The sequence below is a fragment of the Apteryx mantelli genome, chromosome Z (assembly GCF_036417845.1).
Source record: "Apteryx mantelli isolate bAptMan1 chromosome Z, bAptMan1.hap1, whole genome shotgun sequence".
NCBI lineage: Eukaryota > Metazoa > Chordata > Aves > Apterygiformes > Apterygidae > Apteryx > Apteryx mantelli.
The window spans coordinates 84,297,706-84,307,444 of record NC_090020.1 but is presented as its reverse complement, the minus strand read 5'-3'; the positions used below and the strand labels follow the sequence as shown (position 1 = coordinate 84,307,444).

At 54.2% G+C, this 9,739-nt stretch overlaps 1 protein-coding gene across 2 annotated transcripts in view; it reads left to right on the top strand.

Moving 5' to 3' along the window:
* Window positions 1-595: 595 nt before the first annotated feature.
* Window positions 596-9,739, top strand: part of SMAD7 (SMAD family member 7) — a 28,095-nt gene continuing 18,951 nt past the window's right edge. The window contains exons 1-3 of one of the 2 annotated variants that reach the window (XM_067315786.1): window positions 596-1,251; window positions 1,736-1,789; window positions 7,438-7,509. In XM_067315786.1, the coding sequence (XP_067171887.1) occupies window positions 735-1,251; window positions 1,736-1,789; window positions 7,438-7,509 (643 nt within the window). In that variant the 5' untranslated portion in view covers window positions 596-734. Of the gene's footprint in view, window positions 1,252-1,735; window positions 1,790-7,434; window positions 7,510-9,739 lie in introns of both variants that reach the window. The other variant, XM_067315785.1, reaches the window with a different exon arrangement.

Sequence of the window (9,739 nt, the reverse complement as noted above, 5' to 3'; positions counted from 1 at the left end):
TTCTTCTCTTTTGCGACAGATGCTTAAATTGATTCCGACGTCCAAATCTTAGGGTTGGTGTTTTGGGTTTTGTTTTTTTGTTTTTTGTTTTTTTTTTTAAATATACATCGTTTTGGCTTTTTTTTTTTTTTTTGGTAATAATTTACCCCGCGCCGCCTCACTCCCGCTGCCCCCCGGCGCTCCCCTCCCTCCCTCCCTCCCGCAGCCTGGCGGGTTGATGGGAGCTGCGGCCCCGCGGAGGCCGAGGGTCCCTGGCGGCGGGCGGGCTGCAGCCGCGCTGCGCGGCCGCGCAGGAGGGGAAGCTCAGCCCGCCTCCCCGGCGCGCGATGCGCCGCAGACCCGCGCTGTAGAGGGCTCCCTTTAAAAAATTAATAATAATTTTGTGTTTTTTTGTGTTTTTTTGTGTTTTTTTTTTAATTTTTACGCGGAGCATCGGCTCCCCATCTCAACTAGTTAAAAAAAAATTATTTTTTATTTTTATTTTTTTTTAATTCTCCGCGGCGGGCAGAGGCGCCGGCCCCCGCCCCCCGCCCCGCGGCAGGCGGCGGGCCCCCGCGCGCAGCCCCCCGGCGCGGAGACTGGCGCATGCCACAGCGCGCCTCGGCGCCGCCGCCGCCCGCCCGCCGCTCGCCGCCTGCCGCTGCCCGCCGCCGCCGCGCCTCGGCGCCCGGCTCCTTCATGAGTGGCGGACGGCATGCCCGCTCTGTAGCCGCGGGCCCTCCCTCGCGTGCCGCATGTTCAGGACCAAACGCTCGGCGCTCGTCCGGCGGCTCTGGCGGAGCCGCGCGCCCGGCGGCGACGAGGAGGCGGCGGCGGCGGCGGAGCCCGGTGGCGGCGGCGGCGGCGCGGCGGTGGCGGCGGCCGGGGCGGCCGCTCGCGGCTGCTGCCCGGGCAAGGCGGGCCGCGGCGGGCGGGCTGCGGCGGCGGCGGGCGCGGAGGCGGAACTCAAGGCGCTGACCCACGCCGTGCTCAAGCGGCTCAAGGAGCGGCAGCTGGAGGGGCTGCTGCGCGCCGTGGAGTCGCGCGGCGGGGCGCGCACCCCCTGCCTGCTGCTGCCGGCCAAGGCGGCCGACGCGCGCCTCGGCGCCCACTGGTACCCGCTGCCGCTGCTGCTGTGCAAGGTGTTCCGCTGGCCCGACCTGCGCCACTGCTCCGAGGTGAAGCGCCTCTGCGGCTGCGAGTCCTATGGCAAGGCGCACCCCGAGCTCGTCTGCTGCAACCCGCACCACCTCAGCCGGCTCTGCGAGCTAGGTACGCCGCCGCGCCGCGGGCGCCCTTCCCCGGCGAGCATGCAAAAAAAAAAAAAAAAAAAAGTTTCTGCCATATGCGCTGCCATAGATACTGCCGTATATATATGTTTTTTTTTTGGGGGGGGGAGGAGGGGGGGCGCGGTGCCGCGGGATTAGGGGGCCGCCTGGCGCGGGCGGGCGGCCCCGGCGCGGCCGCGGCTCCGGCGAGCCAAGGAGGCCCCGCTCAGACAGCCCGAGCGGCAGATAGCAGGGAGACTGGCGCCAGACGGCCCCTTTTGTTTATCTGACAGCTAAATATCAAGGCAATCACCGCCTCGCTGCCCTGCCTCCAACCCCCAGAGCTAAGACAAACAGTTTGGCTGAAAGAATGCCACTGTTATCATAAGTTCCTATCTCTCTCTCTCTCTCTTTTTTTTTTTTCCCTTCTTCTTCTTCTTCTTTCTCATGGCTCTGCCTTTATTTTCTCTCTACTTTTCTAATTCCAGAGTCTCCCCCTCCACCCTACTCCAGATATCCGATGGATTTTCTCAAACCAACTGGTGAGTAGACCTTTTTACGTGCAGCCTGCTGCCTTCAGATAAAAAGGGAAAACAGCCCCCTTTCTCAGGGGAAATGTCTCCTGCCTTTGTTATACTGATGCATTTCGCTTTTGGGCTGCCTGTGTGTGTGTGTGTGTGTGTGTGTGTGTGTGCGCGCCTCCTGATACCCCCGGAAGAATTAACGTGTGATTTGTTTAAGAAATCCTCTGCACAGACTAGGATTTAAAAAAAAAAAAAAGGAAAGAAAAGCGAGAGCAGGAAACTCCAGGAGGGATTGCAATTGCAGCGTAGGCCTTGGCTGCTCCGATTTGCTCGAGAAGCCGGGATGGCTGCGACCAGAAAATGCAAGTCTGGGGATGTGGCTGGCTGTTGCTGGTGGCCGGCGCCGTGCATGCGGCGCGAAGCCCGGCCGGCGTGGCTTAGCCGCCGAGGCTGGACGTGCGAGCTGTGCTGCTTGCCCCTACGCCTGCCTGTGAATTTATAGGAATCCAGCTCGGGAAACGGTGCGGCAGAGTCATTTGGGAAAAGTAACTTTTCGATGGCTGAGGGGCCAAGGGAGACTTGACGTGTGTGGTTCGGAGGAATCTTTTTGTGTTTTAAGGGAGTCTGAACCCGCCTTGTCAGGTTGGAAAAATGAGGAAGGGGAATAGAAAAGCATGGGGTTTTTTTTCCTTTTTTTTTTTTTTATTTTTTGGTAACGCAGCTCTGCATGCCTGTTGCTTGTAATTGAATGTCGGGATGCCAGGGGAGAAGCCCATTTGAGGCTGGCACCAGCTCTCCTGCGGTCGTCTGCATAAACTCTTGGCTGGCGGCAGGCTCGCCCCGTGTTAGATAAATAGGGCTGGCATTGCGGAAAGAGGGAAGAGCTAGCGAAAATCGGAAATGGGGAGGAAGCCGGGGAGGGGCAGCGCTCCGCCAAGCCGCCGCCTCTCTCCCCCGGGACTAGCGGATCAGAAGCGTTGGTGGTGGCTCGGTTGCGTCTGTCGGTCGAAAGGGAATCGAAAATAGGGCTGTTTCTGAAAGCTGGTATCGGGTCCTGCTTTGCCAAAAGAGCAGTTTCCCTAAAATTGCTGGTGTTGAGTTTCCCAGGACTGGCTGCCTCCGGAGCCCAGGCAGGTCCCAAGGGACTGCCTTGGTGGAGTTTGTCTTCGTTTTGAGGTTGTCCTCAGCCCGTGCTGGAAAAGAAAGAATGAGAGAAAGGCAAGAAGTGAGGCTGCTTTGGACACCCAGGGTGCCAGGTCCCGTCCTGCTGAGGACTGGGCTCCCGAGGGTATGGGATTTGCAAAAAGTCAGGCTGGACCCTATGCCGCTCTCGTGTTTTCCCCGCTAGAAACTCCCAAGGAAGTGTGTTGAGGCCGTGTGGAAGTCAGCGGAGCTGTTTAGCAAACGGTTGGGTTGCAAAGCACGAAATATTTTGAAAAAACACTAGATAAATGGCCGTTAATGAATGAGGGGATATCAGTATTATGGTCAACATCCCTCGCGAGCGCCGTGAGCGCTTGGGAGCTGTTTGGGCTGAAAAGGGCTCTTCCATAACACGGGCTGAGGGTCGCTAAGCGTTTTGTTTTGGGGCAAGACTCATCGTTTCGGCTGTTGCCCTGCTGGGCAAGGGAGCGCTCCCCAAAAAGCTTCAGCTGCCGAATTTCCTCCTTTCTTTCCTGTGTTTTTTACCTACTGACGGCACTGGCACAGGACATAAAACCAATCTGCAAAGGGTTTTGGGCGGATCCTTGCCCGCGTGAAGCTCAAGGAAAGAAGGGTTAACGGTTGCCTTCGGTTTCCTGTAAAGACGTTAGGATAAATCTATTAGCAGGGTTTAAACATCCAATCTGCCTTTGCCAGGACCTCATTTTCAGTTAGTCGAGTGATATATTTATTCATTAGCAAGTGTTGACATAAGGTAGCAAAATGTGTGTAAACAGAAAAGCCGCAGAGCATGAATGTGCCATTTCGAAAGGAAAAGTTGCTCGTATCAGCCAATAGGAAGTGATTAATGCTGCCAATCGGAAACGCAGAAGCAACTGGGTTACTCACCAAAAAGTTCCACTTTTTTTTTTTTCTTTCCCTTTTTGAAAGAAAAACCCATTTGGCGGTTGAACTCTGAGCAACAGGGGCGCGCGGAGCAGTGACAGACGCGAGAGGAGCCCATAAGTCTGTCATTGCAGGTGGCTTTTGCAACCTCTGCTTCTGGCGTGCCTGCGCGTTCCCTCTTTAGTCAGGGCTATTGTGGAGAGAACAAGAGCGAATTTAGTGCCTGGGTATCACGGCCATCGCTTGCAGCAGGCAACAACGCCGTGCTGGGGTCTCCGGTTCCTCTGTTTCCAAGCTTTGGGATGAATCTTGCTTGCCTTTGGCTAAATGAGCGAGGAGCAGTAAGTCAGGGTGGGAAAGTGTGCAGCCTGGCACACGGGCGATTAAAACGAGCTGCCTCGGGCTGCAAGCACACTTCTAGGACGTTGGTTAGGAACGATGCCTCCATTTATAGTTGGGCGACTTGGAAAAACTCTCTCTGCAAAGGTGGCAGGGAACGGTGCATCCAACAGGAAACCTGACACAGTGCTTTTCCATGAAGCATGATAGTGGTAATAAAAATATTTAGGCGCCTGGTGCTAAGTCTCGTAAGTGCTTCGTATAGACAGATATGTAGGCATAGCCGCGCGTGTCCAGGCTCCAGCAGTGGTTGCCAGTGTGTTAGATGGGGATTACCGCAAACGCTTTTTTGGAGGTGGTGGAGGTTCAGACAGGTTATGTCATTTGCTTAAGGAAAGCTGGGACAGACAGGGAGCCAGAGGGTCTGCTGCAGTCACCTAAATGCCACGTGGGTTGATGGATTTGATATTCGTACGCTTTCTGTAGAGCGGAAGGATCTGCTCTCTGACAGCCATGTTACCTGCGGGAAGGCTGTAGGTCTGGGCCAGCTTGCTCAGATGTGTTCCTCAAGGAGAAGTTGTATGGGGTGACTCTCACCAGTTCTTATCTGGAGCATTTCCAGGCATCAGCAGCAGTAACCTGCAAGGGGCCGGGCTCCCGCTGCAAGCCTGTGGGGCTGATCTGCGCTGCTGAGCCTGCAGTGGGTGAAGCTGAGCTCCCGGAGGGGTATACATGGGCTCCGCAAGCCTGAGGTCTCTGCAGGAGCTACCACGTGTGGCTGTGTTGGAGGCGAGGAGGACAGTGGTGCCCTCAGACACCAGGATTCAAGCAGCTATTTTGTCCATCTGGCGTGGATGCATCCGTAGCCTCTGCTAGGGCCCCTTGTCCCATGTATTCCTTTTGCCCCGGCCCAGCACTAGCCTGTGCTGCCCAGCCGTTGGTGGCTCTGTCTAGACACTGCTCCTGAAGGCATCTCCATCATTGCTGACCGGAGGAGATCCCTCCAGTGAAGGGGCTGGTTTCACTCATGGTTGCGGGGTGACCCCGGCTGGGCTGTGCACGAGCCTGTGGTGCACGCACTCTCCTGGGTGGCTGATCGAGGTGGTGCCTGAATATTGGAGTGCAGGAAACCTACTGAGAGTTAGGCGCAGTCACGTGCCCTTACATGGTGTTGATTTTCATGGGAGTTGAAGGTTTGGCAGCTTCCAGGAGATATTTGGCACCTTGCAAGGTTGGGCCAGTAGCCACCGGGAATAACTGTATGTCTTCACGATGGTTTTATACTGTGGTAGAAGGATTTTGGGAAGAGATTCGCATGCAGTAGACTTGCATAAACCTTGGAGACTATGACCTCCTCCGTGCCAAACTTAAAAGTGAGCTGAGTACCCCATACTAGCAAGAGCCCTTGGCTAATCTGTGGGTGATATGAATTGCGCAAGGATAAAACTAGCCATGTTTAGTGCTATGAGCTCAGGAGGTCCATGCTTTCCTGCCTGTTCCATGTGGGATCATCATCCTTGTTCTAGGGTGAAGGCTATGTCAGTACTGTGTCCTGTAAGGAGACTTCTGGCACTCTGATTTAGAGGGATTTTTGTGATTAATTGTTAAAGCGAAGTGGCTGTTGGATACTGGGACATGGGAAGGGAGCTGGAAGCTGTCAAGAGAAGTCAATGATAATGAAATACTTTGGTTCTTCTTTGACTGTTACTGCTGATCAGGGAGCGGCCCAGATGTTTCAGGAGCCTCTGAATCTATCCTTGCTTTTAGCCTCAGTGGAGAAACTCCAAATGGCCCTTGTTTTTGGAGCCAAACTGGAGCAGGATTGCTGTAAATCTCATCATTAGGGTTAGGTATTTTAAGTCCCAAGTGGACATACTGATAGGATTCTCTCCTGCCATCCCATGAATTAGATCCTGGTCTTCTGTAGAGCGTCCAGCGTGCTAAGAGAGGACCTGGTTATATATGACCTCCAGAGTAAGATGACGTGGAAAGGGCAAATCATGTCCTTTATCCCCCAGGGCTCGCAGGGACTCGTGGGGGAGCTCGCCACGTCTGACGGGGGCAGATCGGAGCCCAGCATGGGGCACCACGTGCAGGATAGTCCAGCCTGCGTTCAGACAGCGTCTGTAGCCAAAGCGGTTGGAGTCATCTCAGGAGAAGGGCATAGGGGAATTGTCTAGATGAGAAAGTGGAAAGGGTTAAAAAAGGCAAAAGCATGTTTCTCTGGAAGCCAGAAGACACTACCAGGCATTTAGCGAGTGTATAATATACAGTATTTCACAAGTGAGTCCATTTCCTGTCTCCCCCATTGTTTTCGGTTTGATTAAGTATATCCTGTTAAACTGTATATTCCTGTTAGGGCTTATACTTTACTCTGATAAAACGAGGTTATACACACACGCATTTTTTTTTCACTAGGATTTCAGGGATCAATTCTGGAAAGATGACTAATCAGAGGGGGGAAAAAAAGCCTCAGCCCTCCCGAGTGGTGGCCCTTGCTTTGAGATAAAGCAGTGAGCAAAGTGATGGCAGTAGGGAGCCCAAATTTGATGAAACCAAAACTCACCGACAGTCTGCCAAGACCCTGAAGGTTGTGTGAACTTTGTGGATCTCTTTTTCTTGACTTCAGCTCTGCTCGGTTGTTTCCTTGAGCTTGTGTCTTCCGGCGTAATGACCAAAACCATCCCATCTTACCTTTTTCTATACCTTCAGTAGTGTGTGGAGGAGTAGGTGTTGTCCGGCCAGGCCTCATAGGTGCATGCTGTGCTCACGGGAGGTGATCGGTGGCATGTGAGATCTGCGGGGAACCAGTGATGACAAAGCTGATGAGGGGAGCACTCTTAACATTAGACTGTTTGCAGCAAAAGGAGAGTAATTAGCCATTTCCCTTTCAGTTTGCACGTTGGCGAGTGCAGGTGTTGGCTAAATTCAACGCAGAAAGCAACAATTCAGGCGTTTGGGGAGCTCAGTCGGTTACGTCAGAAGGATGACGGGCTGGATTTCATTAGCCGGTGACTTGGACAGAAAGATGGCAACCAGTCTGTAATTTCTGCCAGTCTGTAATCATCATTGGCTGGTGGTTAAGTGCGGCGCGGAGCCTTGGTGGAGGCGATGAGTTAGGGTGGATGCATCTTGATGAACTACCGTGTCTGTGCAGACAATTAGTAATCGCTTCCTGTTCAGCGCTTTGGAATGTGTGTTCTGCTCTCGGCGTTGTTTACGGCGTGCTACGGAACGAATGTATACTTATTTCTTGTTCTTTCCCTCTGCCGCAGCAGATTGTCCAGACTCTGTGCCTTCCTCCACTGAAACAGGGGGAACTAATTGTCTAGCCCCTGGGGGGCTTTCAGGTAAGACCTCTCTCGTTGACCTTACCGTCGGGCGCGTTTCTCGGGCCGGCCCTTCTCTGCCTGCGTCCCTGCCGTTCCCGTTGACTGGGGGTGGGGGGGGGACCCGAATGGACAAAAAAAAAGCCACGCTGGGGAGTTTCGAGGATGCGAGTCGTTGAGAAAGGCGTGCTCAGAGGGAGAGTTGGGTTTCTTTTCGGTAGCAGCTGAGTACCTTGCTTGGAGGAGACGTGTTGACAATCCCGGGCTAAGCTCTCCGTCCTCCCAAGTCCGTATTTCCTTTGGATTCCAGCCTTACGCTCCATCAGTTTTTGGAGCGAGGCCGGAAGAGGTGTGCCGGGGAAGGCTAAGTGATACCGGCAATATATTCGCTAGAGGGTACAGACCGTTGGAGCGGGTACGGTTGTACCCTCGCGGGAGGATTGAGCGTCCGTGCCTCGTTCCGCCTCCGCCGTGTTTCTGGGACTGCTAGCGCGGTATTTGGACGCTCGTCGTGGGCTGTGTTTTTGTTGGGGTAACTTGCGTGTGACGTTTCGTGGGCACGAGTTGCGAGGTTTTCCCGCTCCCGGCTGTTGCGTTGCGCTGTGATTTGTAACAGGCGGTACCGGCGGGCCGGCAGTGCTAGGTGGGCCTGTGGCCGAGGGGTACCTGCACCTTGTGCCGTGTCTTCTCCTTGCCCGTGGGACTACGTGGGGGTGGCAGGGAGGCAGTGCATGGCTGCCCGCTCCGTGGGGCAGCCCCAGACCCGCTGGCGGGCCGTACATTGGGGGAAGCGGCGCTTGCGCACCCCGCGTTGCTGTTTGAGCACCCCACGTTGATGCACACGGACCATGCTTGGACATCTGCTCCATCGGTCCTATTTGGCCGGGCTGGCGATGCCGGGGGAGAAACCGTGAATCCGACCTCGGAGAAGGCGTTGCGTGTCCCTCGTTCTCCCGTTTGCCGCCCCGGCCTGCGGATGCCGCCTGGGATTCGGGAGACGCGTGGGCCGCGGCCGCGCGCCCTTGGCTCTCTCCAGGAATCGCGCTTGCCGTGGATGTCTTCAAGCGCGCCTTGTTTGTTTTTCTTGCAGCGTAATATATAGCCTGGCTGTTATTCGAGAGGGGAGCGTGTTGTTTGCTCAAAGGCCCTAATGAGAATTAATCAAATGGAGGGGGAGAGGGAGCAGAGCGACTTGTTGCCGTTTTTTTTTCTCTTTTTTTTTAAGTGTGTTTTGGGGGAATGTTGGGTTTTTCCTCGCTTTGGAGCCTATAGCTTTCGGGCAGCAGGGGAAGAAGAAAGGGACGGAGCAAAACAACACAATAAGGATGTTGTTAGGTGGGTTTTTTCCCTTTTTTTTTTTCTTCCCCCCCCCCCCTTTTTTCCCCTCCCGCAGCGGAGGGCAGGGGAGAGCGGAGCGCCGCAGGATGCCGCACGAAATAAGCAGAGGAAGTACTAGCTTTTAAAAGGGGGCTTTCTGCGAGCTCCGGGCTATCGATAACATCTCGTCTGTCTGGGCTGCTCCTGGAGGGGAGGCGGCGGGGGGGGGCGCAGGAAATCACAGCGCCCGCCCCGGGAACGCCGGCCTCGGGGCCTCCGCCGGGGTCGCCTAATCTCCCGGCGCATCGACACCGGGCCGGGGTGCTCCACCGGCACGGGGGGGGGGAAGGTTGCATTAATAAAGCCCAGGAGAAAGCACAATTCCCCCCCTCCTCCTCTTCGAGCGTAATTTTTTAAATTTAATTTGATTTCTTTTTTTTTTTTTTTGGAGGGGGGGTCTTGGTTATCAAAGGTTCCCCCCCCCCGAAAAAAAAAAAAAAGCCTGGAAACGGAGCCTTTTACGATCATTAACCGCTCTTTTTTTTTCCTCCACAAATGTAATCGTAGCCATTTAGTTTAATGAGGAGCTGATAGGAGAGTTGACTCACGGAGGGATACGGTTAGCTACCCAGGCCTTGAAACAAAGCCGAATGCCTCCACATGAAAGAGCATTTGTTTTGAATTTGCGCTGATTTACTGGCATCTCCGTTCCACGCACAGAAGTGCAGCTCCGAAAATTCCCGACTGGAGAGACCCAGGCAAAGCAAGGAAAATAAACGCAGTTTGCAGCAATGCTCCAAAGCTAACTTTTTCTTTTCTTTTCTTTTCTTTTCTTTTCTTTTCTTTTCTTTTCTTTTCTTTTCTTTTCTTTTCTTTTCTTTTCTTTTTTCTTTTCTTTTCTTTTTTCTTTTTTTTTGGCGTATTTTGGTTAGGC